Below are 24,875 nucleotides of genomic sequence, written 5' to 3'. Positions count from 1 at the left end.
CCAGGACGTCACCTGGGTAGCTGCTGCCCCTCCGACATGGGCCCAGGAGGGCACAGATACATCCCAGTCCCCACAGACAGTCCGGGAGACGCAAGGCCTGAAGCAGAGCCGCCCACAGAGCTCACACCTAGATGCATGATGAGAACCTGACTGCAGCGCTTCCTGAGATCTCGTGGTTGATTTTCGCACAGCATTACTGTGTCGGTAAGCAGCTAACGGATACAAAGAACTTCAAAGATGCCAAATACAAGAAAACAGAATCAAGAGGATTTTCTGTAAAACATCCAATACACTCCCAGTTTTCTGGGGACAGGTGGAGGGAAAGGCAGAGGCTTCACAGGTGGCTCAGCAGTGAAGAACTCGCCTGCCAGGGAAGGAGACGCGGGTTTGATCCCTGGGTCGGGAAGATCCCTGGAGAAGCAAATGGCAATCAGCTCCAATATTTCTGCCTGGGAAGTCTCATGGACAGAGGAGCCTGCTGGGCTACAGTCCATGGGGGTCGCAAAGATTCAGACATGACTTGGTGACTAAAAAACGAGGACAAGAGGGAAAGGTGAGTTTTCATAAATTCAAAGTGGGAAGCTTGATTAGTATCATTCACGATCATCACCACCACCAGCACAATTCCCACCAAGAATCTCTAGAACAGACTAGCCACACACAGTTTAAAGACAGAACAGAGAGATGCACACAGTTTATCATCTGTTTTGTAAGTAGGTGTTTCTAAGTTATTAAAAACGTTTTTCTTTTTTAAACAGTTCAAAATGCCAACAAATGATTATTTGCTTGATTCTTCTCAGCAAGGCGAGTCTTCATCCCCATAGGCAGTATCAAATTCAGTTCTAGTTCCAAGGAAGTTCCACATCCAAAACAACCCAAATCCAATGTGCCGCACTGGATTTATTCTGTACCTCAAGATAATTGTTTTTACGTTAAACTTAAGATACTTGAAGACCCCGACTAGAAACAGCAGAACTCAGAAAACATCTCTGTAGATTTTGACGAGAGAGGTAAAAAACTATCTTTTATGATAATTTTTGCTTAAAAATTGACAGACATCCATTTTGCAGATAAGTAAAATGCTACTTATCTACTATAGTAAATCTCAAAAACAATTTCCTAATAAGCAACAGAAGGAATACATTTATGTGAAATTATAATATACAAGCACATATTTATATACAGAGGATTTTCATTACAATGCAGAATATCAAAGTCAAAAGCAAGGAAAATTTGACCCTTAAAAGGCAATGCCACTTTCACAGGAGGAAAAAAAACAACACTGATGTGAGAACTGAGCAGGAAAATATTCCAAGCAGCAAGATATTTGTTAGGATGATACATTTTCTCTTTAATATTCTTATGAAAAGTGGTGCTTTCTACATCTGCCTTATACTACATAGGACAAGAAACTCAAAAGACCTTCTAACATCTTTTATTATATTAATAATTTTTGCTTCCCAAGCTATTAGCTCTTTAAAAACTGAGGAAAAGAGAGAGATGATTCCCTCAAGGTTTAGTACTTTGTAGATTACACACAAAAAAGTATTTCAGTGTAGCAGAGATTTTTATCATGATTACATTACCAATACTCAAAACTTCACTATTAAATTCTTTGTAAGATAATCTTCCAAAAATTCAAATTAGGATTACAATCTAAAAGAATGATTATAGATATTGGAGTATAAAATAAGAAATCTGCATATACTCAAGTCTCCACAATTTTTTTCTTTTAAAAATCTATATTCATGCATAAAAAGTTTTAGAAATTTTATACCTCTACTACCTAACCATCTAATTTAAATAATCAAAATAATAATTTCTTTGTGTTTTTTTCTCCAAGGATTGCCTCAAGAAAAACTTATCAACCAAATCTAACTAATTTTGAGTTTTTATAAATTTTATTGGCAAAGCATTAAGCAGTAATAAAATATTATATCTAAAAAGGTAATTGTCTAAGATTTCATGTCTTCTCAGTACAAAACCAACTTGCAATCTCATACTGGTTACTTCCTTAAAATGAAGTGGTAAGAAAACTAAAAGCTTCTAATATTTTTATTTTTACAAAGGGTCACATGTATCTGTTCTTATTCTGAATTTAAAATTGATAAACACAGGTTAACTATTATAAAGGTCAAGGAATTAATCCTTTCATTGGTTAATAAAATTACTAACAGTAGTAATGGCAATACTGCAAGTGTTTAACTGGTGATCAGTGTAATGACACAAGTCACAGACAATCTTTTACATACAGTCTCAACATAGCTAACAATCAAGTGTCCAAAAACATAAGCTAACTCTTAGGGCAGTTAAAGACTTTATCTACATTGTATTAAAAAAAAAAAAAATCTTCATCTTTCCAGGATCACCAAGACTTAACTACAGATTAAAACAAAGATGTATTTCCCAGCCTGGGCTGGAGAACCAATGCTCCTGTGAGTGGCCTGCTTGTCACTCACATATAATATGAGTGCAGGCATAAGCATGCATGAGGGTATGCACGCTTGTGCACACACACACAAAAGAGACCCAAGAGCTGAAAATCTGACTGTAGATTGTCTAGAAATTCCACAATGCTATCAATCAGTTGTGGTCATTCCCTTTCCCAGGGAATCTTCCCAACCCAGTGATCGAACTCAGGTCTCCTGCACTGCAGGCAGATTCTTTACCATGTGAGCCAACAGGGAAGCCCATATTTCTCTTACCTTTCCCTCATTTTCCCATCCTAATTTTAAGAAGCAAAAACTTACCAATATCACTGGCAAACTCGTAGACATGGGGTTTCTGCAGCAGCCCTAATTGACACATACAGGTAAGGGCGTTAAGAGCTTTCACAATAACAAATTCCTCAGCATCACTAAGACCTTGTTGCAGCAGGGGTTTGAGAATTGAGGAGCTCTGCCAGCCAACATAGGCAGCGACGCCTGAAAAAGATACGCAACCATACGTGATTGTTTTACACCTGAAAGTACAAATGTTATTAGTGAAAGTGCTAGTTGCTCAGTCGTGTCCTCAACTCTTCGTGACCCCATGGACTGTAGCCTGTCAGGAATGTATTCATGGAATTCTACAGACAAGAATACTGGAGTGGATTACCATTTCCTTCTCCAGGGGACATTCCCGACCCGGGATTGAACCTTCTTTACCACTGAGCCACCAGGGAATAAAATGAATCAAAAGCCAAATATATTAAGCAATAACCCACAGAGAGACACTGCATTTCCTACCCAGCACAATAAATAAAAAAGACCCACACCAATGCCAATCATCAAGAAATTCTGCGATGCCAAGGGAAAAAGATCCTATAAGCTTACAGAAAGGAAAATACAAATCCCTTAAAAAGGAAGTAGAATTAGACTGGCATCAGATGATCATTTCAGCACCCATGCAGGCTAGAACACAACAGGGCAAGATCTTCAAGATTATGGAAGAAATGTTATACCCAAACTGTCAATAAAATAAGGATACAAAAATGAGCCATCATGAGACATGCAAGAACTGTACGTGGTTACCTCCCATGCAAACATTTCTAAGAAAGTTTCTTGAGGATGTTTGCCAACAAAATGAGGAAAATGTAGAAACACAAAATGGTAGATATAAACCAAGAATTCAAGGGGGGAAAAGGATAAAACCTAGTAAAGACCTAGAAATCAATCAGCCCAAATTAAAACTAAAAGTCAATAAACTTCAAAAATGCTATTAAGAAGAAAAATGGAAGACATTACAAGCAATAGATAAAACTAGGAAGAAAGAAGCTAGATATTATAGACAGAGTGAAGAAGGTGTATTTTCTCTCTAAAAGGAAAACAAAAAAGTCAAACTCCAGGACGAAAAAAAAAAAAAATGTTCAAGAAAGTCATATGTAAAAATGAAATAAATTACAATGTACTATGTATGTGGTTGTTTGCAGAGGACAGAAGAAAGAATCCATTGACCTTGATGCTACAGACATTCTCATCAACTGAGAGAGTCATGGCATCAGAACTGTGGTGAAGCAATTATAAATACTGCCCACTACTTGGTGCTAAAGTCAATAAAATTTACATACTCATGTAAATTATTTTGAATTTTCAGAATCACAAGCAGAAGATAATTTAAATATTATCAACTATAAAAATGCAATTGTTAGTTGAATTAGCAACCAACAGAAGAAGCAGAAAGAAAGAAAAAGATAAAAAAGGAATGAAGGAAGTGAAGGAGGAAGGAGGGAAACACAAAATTCTTTGCAGTCCAAATCAGAAGGCCAATTAAGAAACAACTGAATTACTTAAAGTTACAGAAACAACAATCTAAAAACAACCACTGCGAACACAGTGACCAACACCTCAAAACAGAGAGGACAAGGGGGATCAGATTATGATATGAGTGAGTTAACTCTTCATCTGGCACAGAAAAAAGTCAAGAGATAAAGTATAAAACTGATACTCCTAAAAAGAATAATATGAAAACACTACATAAGATAGCGATAGGTACCTGAAGGCGGCAAACCACAACCACGCACCAGGGTACGTGCTGCGAAGTGCAACTCTGCCTGTCACACATCACTTCTTATGTTTTGAGTAATTTGCAGAAGCGTATTTCCCTTATAATTGAGAAAGAATTTTAGAATTTTTTTCTGTAGTAAAAGAAAAAACACTGTCTAAAATTTCAGTGAATTCTATTTAGAAACTTTACAAACTAAAACGTGTAACAAACTAAAATAGCTCAAAATATTTTGGAAAGGAAGACTGACATTTGGGGAGCTTATTCTACCAGATACTAAAGTTGTTAATAAATATATAATAATTAGAATATAACTATAGAGAGTATAATATTGAGTAGCAAAGTGAAAAAAAAAAAATCAATGGAATAGGATACCCAGAAAAGCGACCCTAAAAGATATATGCATGAAACAGATGGTAATAGAAGCTTCACAAATTAATGGAAAATAAATGAAATGTTTAGTAAATAGTGTTGGGAAAATTGGTTACATTCCTGAGAAAAATTTAGATTTCACCTCATACCACAGCCCCAAATAAAGATTAAGCAGTTCATGCTATGCTGTGCTTAGTCACTCAGTCGTATCTGACTCTCTGCAACCCCAGGAGTGCAGCCCGCCAGAGTCCTCCGTCCATGGGATTCTCCAGGTAAGAATACTAGAGTGGGTTGCCATGCCCTCCTCCAGGGGATCTTCCCAACCCAGAGATTGAATCAGGCCTCCTGCACTGCAGGCCAGATTCTTACTTCTACGTAAAAAAAATAAAGCTTTAATACAAAAAAAAGACATGCATCCAATGTATAATTAACCTAATTCTGGAATGGAAAAAGATTTAAGTGCAAAAGTAAAAAAAAAAAAACAAGAAGGAAAAGATCAAATAAATTGACAACACTAAAGTTATTTTAAATGACATAAAAAATTATAGTCAACTTATTTGAGAAAAGATTATTTGCCATAGAAGTGATAAAATGTTGTTTTTAATGTAGATATAAAAGGCTCAAAAAAATTATAAGAAAAGCATAACACCATCCAAAAATGGGAGCCAGAATAATAGATTAAAAATTCATAGTAAGAAATATGAATGAGTAATCAACATGAGGAATTTTTTTCACCTCCAATGATAAGCAAATAAATATACATCAAAACAAGTCATCATTTTAAGCTATCAACACTGATTGAAGCCTAGTCCATACTGGAAGGCTGTGCAATACTATTGAACAATGCCCACCAATGATATTATCGCTTTGAAAAGCTTACAAAATGTGTCAAGTTCTAAAAATATACTCATATTATTTAACTCAGTAATTAAAATTTCGGACTCCCAACCTGAGAAAATAATCAGATGAAAATATTCATGTAAATGGTTAGATGTATAATTGAAGGCGGGAGGAGAAGGGGACAACAGAGGATTAGATGGTTGGATGGTATCACCGACTCAACGGACATGAGTCTGAGTAAGCTCCGGGAGTTGGTGATGGACAGGAAAGCCTGGCATGCTGCAGTCCATGGGGTTGCAAAGAGTTGGACAAGACTGAGCAACTAAACTGAATAGATGTGTATAATATATGTTGACCAAAGTAAAAACAATCTAAATATTCAAAAGAACAGTTCATTAAATTTTGGTAAAACTATAATAAAATATTTCTACTTATTAAATTATGGTTTCAAAGAATTTTTAATAACATGAGAAAATGTTTAGAATATACATGTTACTAGATAAAGGTTTAAAAAATAACAGGACTGAGAAGTAATATAATACATACAGAGCACTTAGGTGCTAGGCATTATTACATATGTTAATTCATTTTATCTTCACAACAACTAGTGGGTTAGTAATATTGTTATCCTCATTTTACAGACAGGGATACAAAGGCACACAAAAGATTAAATGATTTCCCCTAGAACCACAATCAGTAGGTGACAAAGCCTGAACTTGAACCTAGCAATCTGGTGTCAAGAGTGGCTGCTCTTAAACACTCGATGCAAGTGTTCAAGAGCAACCAAATCAAAGCAAGATCCTTCTACGACCCACCTTCTAGAGTAAGGAAACAAAAACAAAAATAAACATGTGGGACCTAAATAAACTTAAAAGCTTTTGCACAGCAAAGGAAGCTATAAGCCAAGGTGAAAAGACAATGCTCAGAATGGGAGAAAATAACAGCAAATGAAACAACTGACAAAGGATTAATTTCTAAAACATATAAGGAGCTCATACAAGTCAATACCAGAAAAACAAACAACCCAATCAAAAAGTGGGAGAAGATCTAAACAGACATTTCTCCAAAGACATACAGATGCCCAGCAAACACATGAAAGGATGCTCAGCATCACTTATTATTTCCCCAGGTAGCTCAGATGGTAAAGAATCTGCCTGCAAGGCAGGAGACCCAGGTTTGATCCCTGGACTGGAAAATCCCCTGGAGGAGGGAATGGCAACCCACTCCAGTATTCTTGCCTAGAGAATTCCACAGACTGAGGGCTCTGGCGGGCTACAATCCATAGGGTCACAAAGAGTCAGACACTACTAAGTGATTATTAGAGAAATTCAAATCAAAACTACAATAAGATATCACCTCACACTGGTCAGAGTGGCCATCAGCAAGAAGTCTACAAACAATAAATGCTGCAGAGGGTGTGGAGAAAAGGGAACGCTCTTGCACTGTTGGTGGGAATGTAACGGATACAGCCACTATGGAAGACGGTATGGAGATTTCTTAAAAAAAACTAGGGATAAAAACATCATATGATGCAGTACTCTCACTCCTAGGCATATACCCTGAGGAAAACAAAATTGAAAAGACACATGTACCCCAGTGTTCACTGAAGCACTATTTACAATAGCTAGAACATGGAAGCAACCTAGATGTCCATCGACAGGTGAATGGATAAAGCAGCTGTGGTATGTGTGTGTGATAATGGAATATTACTTAGCCATAAAAAGGAACACAATTGAGTCAGTTCTAATAAGGTGGATGAACCTAGAGCCTATTATATGAAGAGAAGTCAGTCAGAAAGAGAAAGATAAATATAATTTATTAAAGCATATATATGGAATCTAGAAAGATGGTCCCAATGAGTTTATTTGTAGGGCAGTGATGGAGAAACAGACATAGAGAACAGACTTATGGGGTGGGTTGGGGGGAGTGGGTGAGATGTATGGAGAGAGTAACATGGAAACTTTCATTCAATTCAGTTCAGTCGCTCAGTCGTGTCCGACTCCTCGAAACCCCATGAATTGCAGCACGCCATGCCTCCCTGTCCATCACCAACTCCCGGATAGACAGGCAATGGGAATTCGCTGTATGATGCAGGGAACTCAAACAGGGGCTCTGTATCAACCTAGAGGGGTGGGTGGGGAGGGAGACGGGAGTGAGGTTCAAGAGGGAGGGGACATATGTATACCTATGGCTGATTCATGTTGATGTTCAACAGAAAACAACAAAATTCTGTAAAGCAATTACCCTTCAATTAAAAAAATAAAAAAAACACAGTGCTGCTCTTAGCCAGTACATAACAGTGCCTCACAGCATACATGGCAGAATGGGACGACGGGTGGAAAGAAGAGGCAAGGGTGACCTAGAGGAAGGGAAAAAACAAAACACCAACAGAGGCTGTACATGGGCTGGAGAACTGGAGGGGAGTTGTTTTCTTTAAGCTTTTTAGATCTTCCAATTTTTCTACATCTGTGCTAAGTCATGTCAGACTCTTTGCAACCCTGTGGATTGTAGCCCGCCAGACTCTTCTGTCCATGGGGATTCTCCAGGCATTAATACCGGAGTGGGTCGTCAGGCCCTCCTCCAGGGGATTGTGACTCAGGGATCAAACCCACATCTCTTACGTCTCCTGCACTGGCAGGCAGCTTCTTTGCAACTAGTACCACCTGGGAAGTCCAATTTTTCTATAGCACATATATATTAACTTTTATACACAAAAAATAAATGAAAATTACTTTAAAAGTGAAAAAGGAACATAAAGGCCATGTTTCAAAATACACATGGGGGTTTTGCTGGTGGTCCAGAGGTTACAAATCCACCTTGCAGTAAGTACACGGGACACGGGTTCCACCCCCGGTAGGGCAAGATCCCGCACGCTCTGCAGCAACCAAGCCTGTGCACCACAACTACTGAGCTCGCGCCCTGGAGCCTGCAAGTCACAACTCCTGAGCCTGCGCGCTGCAACTGGTGAAGCCATGCACCCGGAGCTTGCGCTCCACGACAGAAGTAGCCACGGCAGTGAGAGGCCCACACTCCACAACAAGAGGAGTCCTCGCTCGCCGCAACTAGAGAAGCCCAAGTGCAACAACAAAGACCGTGCAAAAAATAAAAAGCCAAAAAAAATCAATCAATCAATCTTTTTTTTTTAAAAAATCCACATGAACTGACCAGTAGATAAAGTTTCAAGAACTATCTTTTACAAAGAAAAGAAATAAAAACAAGATTACTTAAAGGAACAAGACAGACAGAGGGAGGTGAGAAGCAAAGGATACCGTGTCTAGGAGCTGAGTTAGCTGGAGTCCAAGACGGAAGGCTGAGATGAATCAATGAACTAATGCAAAAGTTAAAAACAAACTAGAAAGGTATGAAAAGAGGAGGTACAGTAATCTCCAGTTATAGCAAAGCAAGAACAGTAATTTCAAGACTTTTCAAAAGTAGGAAGTATCCTTTTCTCTACCACATTATACAGTTGTATTTGCAGAAACAGGAATACTATTGCTAGATGAGTTTCCTTCCTATTTTTATTTTTTAGGAAAAACATCCAACAGCAAACCTTTTATCAGTTACTTTCCCAGATTACTGAAAATCAAAACCTATAAACTCCACAGTTTCTGCTACATGAGAAAGTCTTGATACCTGTAAAGCTTACCAGTGTGCAGAACCGTTTTTAAGCTTTTTTGAGTTAACAGACAAGTTTTACAATCATGTGTAAAATGATATATAAAGGGTTAGTGGGTAATTGGGAGAAGGAAATGGCACCCCACACCAGTACTGTTGCCCAGAAAATCCCACGGACTGAGGAGCCTGGTAGGCTGCAGTCCATGGGGTCGCTAAGAGTCAGACACGACTGAGCGACTTCACTTTCACTTTCCACTTTCATGCATTGGAGAAGGAAATGGCAACCCACTCCAGTGTTCTTGCCTGGAGAGTCCCATGGACAGGGGAGCCTGGTGGGCTGCAGTCCGTGGGGTCGCACAGAGTCGGACACGACTGAAGTCACGCAGCAGCAGCAGCAGCAGCGGGTAATTTTAACAAGATAGCTTTAGCACATAATAGTTCACAAATAACCAAATCTAAAATTGAAAAGGTCAGTACAATCAGGTAGAAAACAATGAGTTATTACTCAAAAATGAAAAATATTAAATCTTAGTGTAAAACATGACTTAATCTACTCAAAATAAGTTCATTTCTAATTCTGAATCCAAATACAACAGGAATTATATGTAGATAAAATACAAGATTATTTCTCTTCTTTAAATAAATCTGAAAATTAAGAATTGCAACATTTTGAAATAGTGGGAAAAAAGTCGACTAATTTTTCACAAATTTTTGGTTTTACAAAAAAGCAAAGCCTGTAAGCTTCCTTTTTAATTACACTGATTTTCAATCATAATTATACTATTATTTTCTGATTGTAAAAGTGCTGCATGTTTACTATAGAAAATTTGACGTATTTGTAATTTGTAATTTCATTTGTAAAAATGAAAAAAAGAACCCAATTACCTGTAATCCCAGCCCCAGAAATAATCACTGTTCACATGTTAGTATATTCAGCCTTTTTAATAAACATATCATTTGTTATTATTACCTATACTCAACTGAGTTCAGTCACTTTAGTAACACTTCATGGTACCTTCCCAGGTCATTAAATATTCTTTCAGAACACACTTTTTAATGACCACATGGCATCCCTTTGTATGTGCGTCTCAATCTCTTGATCGGCTAAGATATTTCCATCACCCAAAAGCATGAAGACAGACAGAAATACCAGGAATTCATTTCCTTTTTAATGAAATTTGGTAGTACTGCCACCTTTCAGACCGCATGGAAGTTATCTGTTTGAGAAGATAATTCAAATCTTAAAGATAAATTTGAAAACAAACAAAAACGTACCAACTATACTATCAAAAAAAGCTCCACGAAGATGCCAATCATTTTTATCATTCAGGAAAGTGATCATGTGGGACAGCAAAACATCATTAGCTTTCTGACGTCCAAAGAATACACACAGCCGTGTTATCCCATTTTCCATTAAGGTTTGTTTCACGATATTTTCAGGGTCACTTAGCAAAGTGACAACTTTCTGCTGGACCATTTCATGTAAGGCTTGGAGCTCTAAAAAAAGAAAACAAAGAAAAATATGATCAATTTTCTTTTCTCCACACATACAGACCCAGTCTTCCTCACTCCTCGCAGGAAACAGAATGATCACAGGAGCCGCCACAGAAAATGTGCAATCACTAACCTTTTCCACTACGCAAAGCGTGGAAGGCTAGCTGGGAAGATGAAACATAGATCAAAAAACAGCAATAAGCAGATGCTACAAGCAGGGCCACTACCTTGCTATTTACTAGCTTTATTTATGAGGCTCAGAGAAAAAGGCTACAGGGAAGCACCAGAGAGATGCTGTCCAGTAAGATTGATCTAAGGAGGCAAAACCGCTTAAGACTGGTCAGGATATAATCTGATGGTGCAGGTGTTGGTTAATTACAGTTTAGAAAGCCAGAAAACACACTGCAAGTCCTGACAAGACTTCACATGATCTGGCCACCACCTCCTTCTCTGATCTTATCTCCTACCCACCCTTCATTTTTCACTCATTTATTTACTCAGTTGGTTATTTACAGTTGGTTGTCTTCCCCTTACTAAAACAGTCTCAAGAGAGCAGGGATCTTTTCTGTCTCACTTACCACCATATCCCTAAATGCTCACAGTAAGCACACAAACTGCCTGGTGCCAAGCTTATGTTTAACAGTTATCCACTGACTAAATGAATGAAGGCGGAGCCCACTTCTGGTGCAGCCACTGTCAAGGGAAAAGGTGGTCTGAAAGACCCAAGTCTATATTCATGTTAAGAAAAACTTTAGATTAACTCCCCCAAAGTTTTATTGCCTAACTTCATTAGTTAAAACATCCAAGGACTTTCCTGGTGGTCCAGGGGTTAAGAATTCACCTTGCAATGCAGGGGACGTGGGTGTGAGCCCTAGTCAGGGAACTAAGATCCTACATCGCCTGGGCAACGAAGCCCCTGCGCCACCATGAAAGATCCCAATGACACAGTGAAAATTCCGAGTGCCCCAGCTAAGTCCCAATGCAGCCAAATAAACATATTTTAAAAAAACAAACAGTCCAATTACATGCTTATAGGATGTACAACAGTATTATTTTCCAAGTAATTCCAAGAATTTCCTGATACATTATTTTATAAGTTTAAAATTATTCCCGTGTCTTCAACTCCAAATAATATTTGTTGCATAAAATGGCCCATTTAACAAGTAAATGAGACACTATAGTTGTCTTCAGTGCAGTTCAGTTCAGTCGCTCAGTCGTGTCCAACTCTTTGCGACCCCATGGATTGCAGCACGGGGGGCCTCCCTGTCCATCACCAACTCCCGGAGTCCACCCAAACCCATGTCCATTGAGTCGGTGATGCCATTCAACCATCTCATCCTCCATCGTTCCCTTCTCCTCCTGCCTTCAATCTTTCCCAGCATCACTGTCTTTTCCAATGAGTCAGTTCTTTGCATCAGGTGGCCAAAATATTGGAGTTTCGGCTTCAACATCAGTCCTTTCAATGAACACCCAGGACTGACCTCCTTTAGGATGGACTGGTTGGATCTCCTTGCAGTGCAACGGACTCTCAAGAGTCTTCTCCAACACCACAGTTCAAAAGCATCAATTCTTTGGCGTTCAGCTTTCTTTATAGTCCAACTCTCACATCCATACATGACTACTGGAAAAACCATAGCCTTGACCAGATGGACCTTTGTTGACAAAGTAATGTCTCTGCTTTTTAACATGCTGTTTAGGTTGGTCATAACTTTCCTTCCAAAGAGTAAATGTCTTTTAATTTCATGGCTGCAGTCACCATCTGCAGTGATTTTGGAGTCCAAAAAAATAAAGTCTACCACTGTTTCCCCATCTGAAAAGTAGATTTCTCTAGTTTTTCTGAACTAGAAATACCTTAGAAAACATCTTAGTATATTATCTGACTTACAAATATTCAACCCAATAAACATTAACTAAAAGCCTGTTAAAAACCTGTTATCGATGTAGAGAAACATAAGTCAGGGATAGACCTTACAGAGTTCACCGTTATATTGTTGCTTTATGATAAAAGGTATGGGTTTTGATACAAGAATCATAGGTAGTATGAAATAAACAGTTTATGACTGAGTGTATGTCAGAATATTCTTTCATAAGCAGGAACGGTTTAGATTCCTTAGCTATGGTGTTGTCAATGTTTTTCTTTTTATCCTATAATTATTTTATAATTCAGCTAGCTTTGCTGTTGATACAAGTCAATTCTGGCTGAGAAACTACTGAGCTTAGAGTCTGTGGTGACAGGTTGGTCATGTTCTGGCGAGATAACAATGCATAAGAGTAGAAGAGAACAGTCAAACGGTAGGAACCTTCCCTCTGTACGTCTGGTATTCTTTCATTTTACATTAGAATTATAAAAGACAGTTTGCTGCAAGTTCACATTCTAAATACAGCAATTCATTCTAAGTCACAGAGAATTTGGAAGAGAAAATCATACTACCTGTGTCATAATTCCCATTGGGATGTGTAACTTCATCTATTTCTTCACTATTTGGGTCATTTTCCATATTGAGATTTTTCAACTGTACTAATTCCAGGAATCTCAAAGCTGTTTCTGCCAGCAGAGCTATGTTTTCTATAAAAGAGAGAAAATTTATAATAATTATAATCATAAATTTGTATAATGCTTATAACTTATTTTCCCTAAATTTTAATACACATAAATAATAATAAAACTAAAGAAAAGCAAGACTTTCCAATTTAGCACTTAACCTAATCTGACTTTTAGTGACTAATCTCATAATCTACAACTATACCCAAACTATCAGTTTTAACCATAAAACATAAACTTCTTTTAAAAATACAGAAATGTACAACCTGGTAACTACAGTTAACATTGCTGCATGGCATATATGAAAGTTTTGGAGTAAATCCTAAGAGTTCTCATTACAAGGAAACAGAAATTTTTCATTGTTTTTTATTATATCTTTGTAAGACGATGGGTGCTAACTAAACTTACTGTAGTAATCACTTCACAATACATGTAAATCAACCCAACATGCTCTACATCTTAAAACTATACAGTGAGGTATGTCAATTACATCTCAATAAAACTGGAAAAAATACCAAATAACCAAAATACAGCAGTCAAATCATTTGAGGCAAAAAAATAAAAATAAAAAAGCTTAATTCTTCCACAAAGACCTATCTTTTCAACAGCATCATCTTGAGTAAGAGATACGCAATAGGCTACCAGAGAAACACATTTCACATTAAATTAAAAAGCTGACCTTTAGGATCACCCAGGTCCTGGCTCAAACCTTGACCTTGACACTTACCAGCTGACTGCTCAGCCAACCTGAGTCTCAGCTTCCTCACACATAACTGAGTCAGGACTTCCTCAGAGGACCACTACCCACATGCAGCACCCCTTAAGGGCCTGCCTTACAGTGATCCTCGGGTTCCTGCTGAACCAGTGTGACGCCGTCTGCCGTGCTCCTGCAGCGGTCCACCTCCTCTCCTTTCTCTCTGATGAGACGTCTAAGACTATTTCCCACTCTTGGCCACTGTGAGAACGCCTGCTCCTTAGCGTTGCTGTCTCACCTGAAGCTAACTCTACCTGCTCTGGGCTTACGCTTTCCTCCTCCTCCCATTCTTGTGTATTCCTGCCTCTGCCCTTCCCCTCTGACTCCCATGCTTAATATGTGACCATACCCTCAAAGACACACTCTTTCTCTTCTCAGCAGTCAGTGGCACGGAACATGAACTACCTTGTTCTATTCATTCTAAGACTCACTTTTTCTTCACTTTTTAACATCTCTGAAATAGAGATGCATCCCACCATAATTGATGTTTTTTAGTCTACCAAATACAGTGATTCCCTTCATGGTAGAGTCCCACCCCCTACGCTTGCTAGGTTCAACAGTTTTCTGAATAGAACGAAAATGTACCTCTAAGCAAGCAAGTTATTGATACCTTGCAGCACCTACTCAGCCTAAAGACAGGAGAATCCTATACCATTCTCTGCTGATTCCAGACGAATACTCCCACTTCAATAAAAATATCTTTATTAGGAAAAGTCTCTTCTTTTCCTGGGCACTTCTCAAGTCTGAATAGATCTATTACTTATCCCCCCATTTATGCTCATAAACCACAACACACTTGTCAGTTCACTTATACAAGATACAAATCTATACCAGCATCTCTTGAGTTTAAAAACACTACAACAAAAGAAAATTTTAATTGATTTTTAAACATTTATCATTATTGACATGTGTGGTTTAATTACACTTAGCCATACAAGTTCAGAGACTTCTGACTCTATGTAAAAACACAGTCTGCTCATGCTTAAGCCATGGCTCACCACGGCTGGGTAGCACGGGGCACTGCAAGGTCCTGGCACTGACCCTGGGTCACCATGGCCTCTCACCCTGAGACCCAGCAGACAGATAAAAGCAGGGTGCCTCAAAATCCAGGTCCACACCCGCAGCTCTGAGAACTGAGAAAGAACCAGTCCTGGTACACTCTGGTGGTATACCGCAGCCTCTCCCATCCCAACTCCTCAGCTGGGAAATGAAGAGACTCTAATACCTACTGCTCAAGACTGGTGTGTCAGCTTCAACAGCTAGACAGACCTTAAATTCCAGAACCTAGAACCTGGAGCCTATTATACAGAGTGAAGTAAGTCAGGGAGAGAAAAACAAACACCGCATATTAACGCAGATATATATGGAATTTAGACAGATGGCACCAGCGACCCTACATGCAGGGCGGCAAAGGAGACACAGACGTACAGAACAGACTTCTGGCTCAGCAGGAGAAGGCGAGGAGGGGATGATTTGAGAGAACAGCGCGGAAACACATACATTACCAAATGCGAAACAGATGACACGTGCAAGTCCAATGCCTGAAGCAGGGCACCCACAGCCGGTGCTCGGGACAACCCAGAGGGAGGGGGTAGGGAGGGAGGTGGCAGGGGGTTCAGGATGCGGGGACACACGTATACCTGTGGCCGATTCATGCTGATGCACGGCAGAGCCCATCACAGTATTGTAAAGGAATTATTCTTCAGTTAAATTAATTAATTAAAAAATAAAGAATCCAGAACCTATTTCAGAATCTCTATATCTTATACAATTAACCCTTGCAACCAGGAGCAGTACATGTCCTTACACAAAGCAGATTTTTCAATAAAGTCGCTACTGTTTTTATGCTATTACTGCTAATAAATGAATGTAAATATATTAATATAATACCCACACATCAGAATCTTACCTATTCACTACAACTGAGAAAAGACTAAGATGGGCCAAAAGTAGCTCATAATAGTCTAAAACACACAGCTTGTTTTTAAAAACCATAGGCTTTTCTTTCATTTAATTTTATTCAGTGCAATTAAGTTGATCCTTGAACATCTGAATTTTTTTCAATATTAAATTTAAATATTAATATAAATATTTTATATTTATATTACTAAATAATATTAATAAATAATTCAATATTAAATTAAATTACAGTATCACATAATCCATGGCTGGCTGAAATCCACAGATGCAGAACCATGGATGGAGGGCCAACTATAAATTATAAGAGGATGTTCAACCGTGTGGAGGGTCAGTATCCCTAAGCACGACGTTGTTCAAGGGTCAACTGTATTTCTCTTTACCAAGTGAATTATAAACATGCTTTGTTCCAAATAATAAACCTGGATATGTCTTTAAAGAAATCCTGAATTTCCTAAGCCTAAAATTTACACCTATACAGCTATGGAAATCAGAAACTGTAAATAGACAGATGGATAAATATTTTTTAAAAAGCCAACAAGCACCGATCACTCTGTGGATGTGTGTAGCCGTAAAGACAGAGTCCAAAGATCATTTCTCATAGTCCAGTAAAATAACAAGTATATCATCAAATAATGAACTAATAATAAGCAAGCATCTTTCAAAGAAAGAGACATTATCACCACCACATATGTCACATACTATTTACAAAGACTTCAGAATTCCTAATTTCTATCAGATTATATTTCAGAAATAAATCATGGAATTATGTGAATATTTCAATGACACTTTCCATGCAGAAATAAGCATTCAAAATTAATTTAGGGAATTAAAAATACAAATCTGTATCACTTGATTTTATGAATGAGAATTATAAATATTTATAAAAACAGGTAGATGTGTTACTGTAACACACCCACTTCACCACAAAAAAGCCACACTTCCTAAGCATCACAGTAACTGAAGGCACCTTCAAATTCAGTAACCTAACAGGCTGGGTCCTTTCAACACCAAACTACCCAGCAAAATTAATTTTTTTCAACAGCAATAGACTGTTATACCCTAATACTAATATTCAAGCAAACATATCTGTTCAGAGAAACTTCAGAAAGGCCTAAAGACACTAGATCAGAAGCACATACTTGTAAACATCTTACTCCAAATTAAATGTTAATACTCCCAGTAAAATCATAAAATTCTGTGCTATGTATTTTTCACTTAATAATTCTGATCACTTCAAATCAGAGTAAACACAAAGCTTGAGTTTCATGAACAGATCAGCTATAAATATTACCAAAATGTACACAAATAGTTCAAGGACCAAAGTTCAAGGTTCTCTTTGGAATTTCCAAAAATATCAGAGAAACAAGAGGTATTACGGTCACTAACTTCAGGATGTCAGTGGTCACTTACTGGGACAATAAGCTCTTACCAGCGTAGGCTAGCCTGACGATCGTGGCGTCATCCTGGGCCAAGTGGGCTATGCCTGGCAGGATGTACTCTGGGTAAATGTTGACATCGTTGCGAGGAACCTCCTTCACCAGAGCAAGAACTTTAGTCAACGTCCGCAAGGCTTCGGCCCTTACTCTGGGAACAGAGTCATTGCTGAAATGTAAAAGATAAGGAGTAATACGATCCAAAAGAATTTCTACACTTAATCTTGGGGCCAAATGGAGAATAAGTTCCAAAGCGGCAAGCTTGGAGTCGCAGTATTTCAGGGTCTGCAGGCAGGACGTTATAACTGACACCAAGATAACCAGCCCATTCTCCTTGGGCTCTCCATCTGCTTTCTCCAGCAGATCGTGTCCACAGAGATTGTGAATGATGTTGTCCAAATCCTTCCTTATAACCAGAATACGCTCATCTGCAGAAAGAAATGTTTCTTTGGCAAACTGGGCCATATAGGGCTGAAGAAAAGTGTAGAATATTTCAGGAAAGGCATTGCCACGTTGCTGCTTTAAGTAATCTTCTGCCTCTAAACGTTTATCTGGTTCCCGGTGAATCATCTGAGTTACCTACACCAAGGGGAGAATGGGAGTAAAACACAGATTTGAGAAAAGCAAATTAAATCAGACCAAAGCAACACCACCAACTTACATGTAATTTAAAGGGACTCTGAGGTAATACTGACGCTTTCCAATCTTCACCTTTCAAACTACTTTCAGAACATGACTACTGAGTAAAATGTGACTCTACCATCATCCTATAAAGCAACAGAAAATCACACAGTAACGTACTCTAGATGGTCCAGACACATAAAGAGGATCTAGTCTTTAAAAGTAGTCAAATTCATTCCTTTCACAGCTAAGAAAAGGTAGGCCCAAATTCATACTTAGCCAACACAACATGATAATGGGCGCCACCCCGAGAACAGACAGGTATGCCAGCTCCTAAATCCAGTGTACTGTTCACTGGATGTGAGCTAAACTGGCTTCCTCTGGGGCATCTTACTTTTTAATATTTGCCATTTTTAAAAGAAATCAAAATGCTTATTTCCCTACCTTACTAAAGAATATTTTAAATATATCATAACCTTTCAATGGCTCAGAGTCATCATCAGATGCATCAGTTACTGTAGTAAATGCCATAAAAAACATCCCCTCAAAATAGCAGTGTGGATACACGGCTGACATGACCTCCCAGAATTCCTCACGTCTGATCTGCTACACTAACAGGTGATTCAACAGCCCCGCTGCCAGAACTGCCCTCAGGTCAAGGGAGGTCTACAAAGCTAGCTGCTTCTATACGAAATGCTCCTATACTACTGTATTATACTCAAGCTGATTCTCCTGTCTCCTCATTTTACATATTTATTCTCTTTATTACTTATCAGCAAGCTCTATCTTGGACAACCTCTCTAATGCCCAAGTACCTCCTTATTTCCTTCCAAATCTGTCCAAAGCAGAGTTAGGAATCTAATGGAAAGATGTGTGTGTATTTGTGTGTTTGTAACATAAAGTCAAATGAGCTCTGTGTCTAAGAAGGGGGAAAAATTATACATTTCTGCCTAACAAACTAAAAATGATAGGAGGCGTATATTAGTCTACGGGGCTTTATTGCTCGTCCCAAATTCAGAATGTTCCAGAGAACTAATACTGAAGGGAGAATATAGTTCTATTTAAAACATTATGGTAAATATTTGCAGCATAGTTACCAGTTCTCTGATACTGCGATCTTCAATTTTACTCAGCACCTGCTCAGGGAAAAACTGCCCATTTCTATAGGCCAAAAGTTGAGAGAGATCAAACAAAGGCACGCCTTCTGTAAAAAGCTCAGCGATCACACAACCTGGAAAACAGCAGGAAATAATTCCATTAAAACTGAAAGGCAAGAGATCCGTAATACAGATCAAGAATTCAGAGAATTCATGAAACTCAAGATACGTAACTTCTTTAATTTAACACACAACTACAATCAAGCAAGGCAGAAAAAACATCTACTGGTGAATCATCAGTTTCCAAAAGTATGAAATCAAAAAAGGCCTACTTAATTTTTCTTCTTAAAAAAATTAAATCAAATAAAATTACTTCCTTGTTCTGTAGTTTAAAACAAATGTACTACACATGCATTATACATCAGATCAGATCAGTCGCTCAGTCGTGTCCAACTCTTTGCAACTCCATGAATCACAGCACGCCAGGCCTCCCTGTCCATCACCAACTCCCGGAGTTCACTCAGACTCACGTCTATTGAGTCAGTGATGCCATCCAGCCATCTCATCCTCTGTCGTCCCCTTCTCCTCCTGCCCCCAATCCCTCCCAGCACCAGAGTCTTTTCCAATAAGTCAACTCTTCGCATGAGGTGGCCAAAGTACTGGAGTTTCAGTTTTAGCATCATTCCTCCCAAAGAAATCCCAGGGCTGATCCCCTTCAGAATGGACTGGTTGGATCTCTTTGCAGTCCAAGGGACTCTCAAGAGTCTTCTCCAACACCACAGTTCAAAAGCATCAATTCTTCGGCGCTCAGCCTTCTTCACAGTCCAACTCTCACATCCATACGTGACCACAGGAAAAACCATGGCCTTGACTAGATGAACCTTTGTTGGCAAAGTAATGTCTCTGCTTTTGAATATGCTATCTAGGTTGGTCATAACTCTCCTTTCAAGGAGTAAGCGTCTTTTAATTTCATGGCTGCAGTCACCATCTGCAGTGATTTTGGAGCCCAGAAAAATAAAGTCTGACACTGTTTCCACTGTTCCCCATCTATTTCCCATGAAGTGGTGGGACCGGATGCTATGATCTTCGTTTTCTGAATGTTGAACTTTAAGCCAGCTTTTTCACTCTCCACTTTCACTTTTATCAAGAGGCTTTTGAGTTCCTCTTCACTTTCTGCCATAAGGGTGGTGTCATCTGCATATCTGAGGTTATTGATATTTCTCCCAGCAATCTTGATTCCAGCTAGTGTTTCTTCCAGTCCAGCGTTTCTCATGATGTACTCTGCATAGAAGTTAAATAAACAGGGTGACAATAGACAGCCTTGACGAACTCCTGTTGTTCCATGTCCAGTTCTAATTATTGCTTCCTGATCTGCATACAAATTTCTCAAGAGGCAGATCAGGTGGTCTGGTATTCCCATCTTTTTCAGAATTTCCCACAGTTTATTGTGATCCACACAGTCAAAGGCTCTGGCATAGTCAATAAAGCAGAAATAGATGTTTTTCTGGAACTCTCTTGCCTTTTCCATGATCCAGCGGATGTTGGCAATTTGATCTCTGGTTCCTCTGCCTTTTCTAAAACCAGCTTGATCAGGAAGTTCACGGTTCACATATTGCTGAAGCCTGGCTTGGAGAATTTTGAGCATTACTTTACTAGTGTGTGAGATGAGTGCAATTGTGCGGTAGTTTAGCATTCTTTGGCATTGCCTTTCTTTGGGATTGGAATGAAAACTGACCTTTTCCAGTCCTGTGGCCACTGTTGAGTTTTCCAAATGTGCTGGCATATTGAGTGCAGCACTTTCACAGCATCGTCTTTCAGGATTTGGAATAGCTCAACTGGAATTCCATCACCTCCACTAGCTTTGTTCATAGTGATGCTTTCTAAGGCCCACTTGACTTCACATTCCAGGATGTCTGGCTCTAGGTCAGTGGTCACACCGTCGTGATTATCTGGGTCGTGAAGATCTTTTTTGTACAGTTCTTTTGTGTATTCTTGCCATCTCTTCTTAATATCTTCTGCTTCTGTTAGGTCCATACCATTTCTGTCCTTTATCAAGCCCATCTTTGCATGAAATGTTCCTTTGGTATCTATGATTTTCTTGAAGAGATTCCTAGTCTTTCCCATTCTGTTGTTTTCCTCTATTTCTTTGCATTGATCGCTGAAGAAGGCTTTCTTATCTCTTCTTGCTATTCTTTGGAACTCTGCATTCAGATGTTTCTATCTTTCCTTTTCTCCTTTGCTTTTTGCTTCTCTTCTTTTCACAGCTATCTGTAAGGCCTCCCCAGACAGCCATTTTGCTTTTTTGCATTTCTTTTCCATGGGGATGGTCTTGATCCCTGTCTCCTGTACAATGTCACGAACCTCATTCCATAGTTCATCAGGCACTCTATCAGATCCAGGCCCTTAAATCTATTTCTCACTTCTACTGTATAATCATAAGGGATTTGATTTAGGTCATACCTGAATGGTCTAGTGGTTTTCCCTACTTTCTTCAATTTAAGTCTGAATTTGGCAATAAGGAGTTCATGGTCTGAGCCACAGTCAGCTCCTGGTTTGTTTTTGCTGACTGTATAGAGCTTCTCCATCTTTGGCTGCAAAGAATATAATCAATCTGATTTCGGTGCTGACCATCTGGTGATGTCCATGTATCGAGTCTTCTCTTGTGTTGTTGGAAGAGGGTGTTTGTTATAACCAGTGCATTTTCTTGGCAAAACTCTATCAGTCTTTGCCCTGCTTCATTCCGTATTCCAAGGCCAAATTTGCCTGTTACTCCAGGTGTTTCTTGACTTCCTACTTTTGCATTCCAGTCCCCTATGATTAAAAGGACATCTTTTTTGGGTGTTAGTTCTAAAAGGTCTTATAGGTCTTCATAGAACCGTTCAACTTCAGTTTCTTCAGCGTTACTGGTTGGGGCATAGACTTGGATTACTGTGATATTGAATGGTTTGCCTTGGAAACGAACAGAGATCATTCTGTCGTTTTTGAGATTGCATCCAAGTACTGCATTTCGGACTCTTCTGTGGACCATGATGGCCACTCCATTTCTTCTGAGGGATTCCTGCCCGCAGTAGTAGATATAATGGTCATCTGAGTTAAATTCACCCATTCCAGTCCATTTCAGTTCGCTGATTCCTAGAATGTCGACATTCACTCTTGCCATCACTTGTTTGACCACTTCCAATTTGCCTTGATTCATGGACCTGACATTCCAGGTTCCTATGCAATATTGCTCTTTACAGCATCGGACCTTGCTTCTATCACCAGTCACATCCACAGCTGGGTATTGTTTTTGCTTTGGCTCCCTCTCTTCATTTTTTCTGGAGGTATTTCTCTACTGATCTCCAGTAGCATATTGGGCACCTACTGACCTGGGGAGTTTCTCTTTCAGTATCCTATCATTTTGCCTTTTCATACTGTTCATGGGGTTCTCAAGGCAAGAATACTGAAGTGGTTTGCCATTCCCTTCTCCAGTGGACCACATTTTGTCAGATCTCTCCACCATGACCCGCCCGTCTTGGGTTGCCCCACGGGCATGGCTTAGTTTCATTGAGTTAGACAAGGCTGTGGTCCTAGTGCGATTAGATTGACTAGTTTTCTGTGAGTATGGTTATACACATATATTAAGAGATACAAAGATAGATTGAAAGTCATCATAATAGTGTTTTTATTATGAATTTATAGACATTAAGTTCATAAGAAACTACTAAGGAGTCATATCTGACAACTCATTTACTAACCATTAAACAAAGAGTTATCAGGTGCCTACCACACACTAGACTTTAACAGTGCATGAAACAGATAAAATCTCTACCCTCATGAAGCTCTTATTCTAGAAGAGAGAAAGTAAACCAGTAAACAAACACAATTATAAAATGGGAAGTGCTAAGAAGTGTGGTTGTAAGATTAAAGGGGGAGAAGAGATACTCTGCATAGTGCACTTAAATAATCTTCAAACAAGAAATAAAGTATCTACATTCCCAAAAAGACGAAGCAGTTTCACTGAATCATTACATGACACACATTTAACAAGTTTTAAGGAGATCTTTGAACAACCTGAGTCATAGCTTTGCATGTGCCAGTCCCTCTGCCTGGGATGCAACTCTGTCGAGAATCTTCATGGCTTATACCTAAACCTGTTTCAGATCTTGAATCAAATGTCATCTTAGCAGTGTGGCATTTCTTGACTGCCAGTTTAAAACTGCAAGCCCCCTAAGACAACTACCCCACCCTCAACACGTAGCACAATACTCTCCCAACAGCACTGAACGCCACATTTTATATTTTATGCGTGTATTTCTTTACTGTCCATATACCCACTGAACTCCATAGGGATTTTTGTCTATTTTGTTCACTAAAAAATCTCTAGCGACTAAGACAGTTCCTGATATAAACACTCAATAAATTTCTTAATTTCTATCCATATAGTATCCAGTTTTATAATAAAAAAAAAAACTAAAAATGGCTATTAAGAACACCAAAGCAAAAAGAAAACAGAAGAACTGAACAATACTATAAACTAGATCTAATGGATATCAAAGGAACACGCATTCCATCTAACAGAATACAAAATTCTTCTCAAGTACATGCAGCACACTCTCCAAATGAAACCATATGCTAGACCATAAAACAAGCTTCAAGAGTTTTAAAGGACCGGAATCATAGAAATTATGTCCTTCAAACCACAATGGAATGAAATAAATCAGTAACAGAAGAGAAATCTGAAAAATTCACAAATATGTACAATGAAACAACATATTCATAAATAACCAATGATCAAAGAAAACTTACAAAACACTTTGAGATGAATGAAAATGAAAGCAATATACAAAAATGTATGGGATGCAACTAGAGCAGCATTTGGAGAAAATGTAAACTATAAACACCTAACTTGTAAAAGAGCTCAAAACAGTAACCTAATCTTAACCTTGAGAAACAAACTAAAACCAAAGGAAAAAGAAGGAAAGGAAAACCAGAAATTAGAGAGAAAATTTATGCAGTAAGGTATAAAATACACTAGAGAACATTACCAAAACCAAAAGCTCGTGCATTGAAAAGCTCAACACAACTGACAAACTTTTGCTGAGATGACTCAAACTACAAAAATCAGGTAGGAAAAACAGGACATAAATCCAACCTCACAGAAATGAAAAGAATTTTAAGGGAATAATTTAAACAAATGTATGCCTGCCAAAAATTAGACAAACTAAATGAAATGGACAGATTCCTAAAAAGATAAAGATTACCAAAGGTGACATAAAAGAAAATCTGAATAGACCTTATAAAGTGATGGAATTAGTAATTACAAACCTCCCACAAAGAAAAACCTAAGCCAATTAAACAAGTGAATTCTGCCAAACAGTAAAATAATTAACAGCCATCCTTGAGAAATCCTAACAAAACAGAGAGAAGGAACACTTTCCAAGTTATTCTATGAGGCCAATCTTACCCTAGTAGCAAACTAGACAAAAGGATCATAATTAAAGAAAACTATACATTAACATCCCTGATATAAATATCCTCCAAAGAATATTAGCAAACTGCAGGTAGGAACTGAAGAGTCCATAGGAGTAGTAGTGAATTTTCTCAGTCGTGTCCGACTCTTAGCGACCCCCCATGGACTGTAGCCTACCAGGCACCTCCATCCATGGGATTTTCCAGGTGAGAGTACTGGAGTTGGGTGCCAATGCCTTCTCCAGAAGAGTCCA

The 24,875-nt window shown here is 38.6% G+C and overlaps 1 protein-coding gene across 5 annotated transcripts in view; it reads right to left on the bottom strand.

Moving 5' to 3' along the window:
- Positions 1 to 24,875, bottom strand: part of PIK3R4 (phosphoinositide-3-kinase regulatory subunit 4) — a 78,689-nt gene that overhangs the window by 48,790 nt on the left and 5,024 nt on the right. For 4 of the 5 annotated variants that reach the window (XR_011568735.1, XM_070796968.1, XM_070796983.1 and 1 more), the window contains exons 3-7: positions 19,171 to 19,304; positions 17,449 to 18,031; positions 13,235 to 13,369; positions 10,585 to 10,806; positions 2,751 to 2,924 (exon numbers count right to left, since the gene is read on the bottom strand). Coding sequence is in view for 4 of the 5 variants with exons in the window: in XM_070796968.1 (XP_070653069.1) it covers positions 2,751 to 2,924; positions 10,585 to 10,806; positions 13,235 to 13,369; positions 17,449 to 18,031; positions 19,171 to 19,304 (1,248 nt within the window). In the remaining variant the exon portion in view is untranslated. The remainder of the gene's footprint in view (positions 1 to 2,750; positions 2,925 to 10,584; positions 10,807 to 13,234; positions 13,370 to 17,448; positions 18,032 to 19,170; positions 19,305 to 24,875) is intronic. The other variant, XM_070796975.1, reaches the window with a different exon arrangement.

Source organism: Bos indicus, chromosome 1 (assembly GCF_029378745.1).
Source record: "Bos indicus isolate NIAB-ARS_2022 breed Sahiwal x Tharparkar chromosome 1, NIAB-ARS_B.indTharparkar_mat_pri_1.0, whole genome shotgun sequence".
Lineage (NCBI taxonomy): Eukaryota > Metazoa > Chordata > Mammalia > Artiodactyla > Bovidae > Bos > Bos indicus.
The sequence above is the reverse complement of the archived record's forward strand: the minus strand, read 5'-3'. Positions and strand labels throughout refer to the sequence as shown.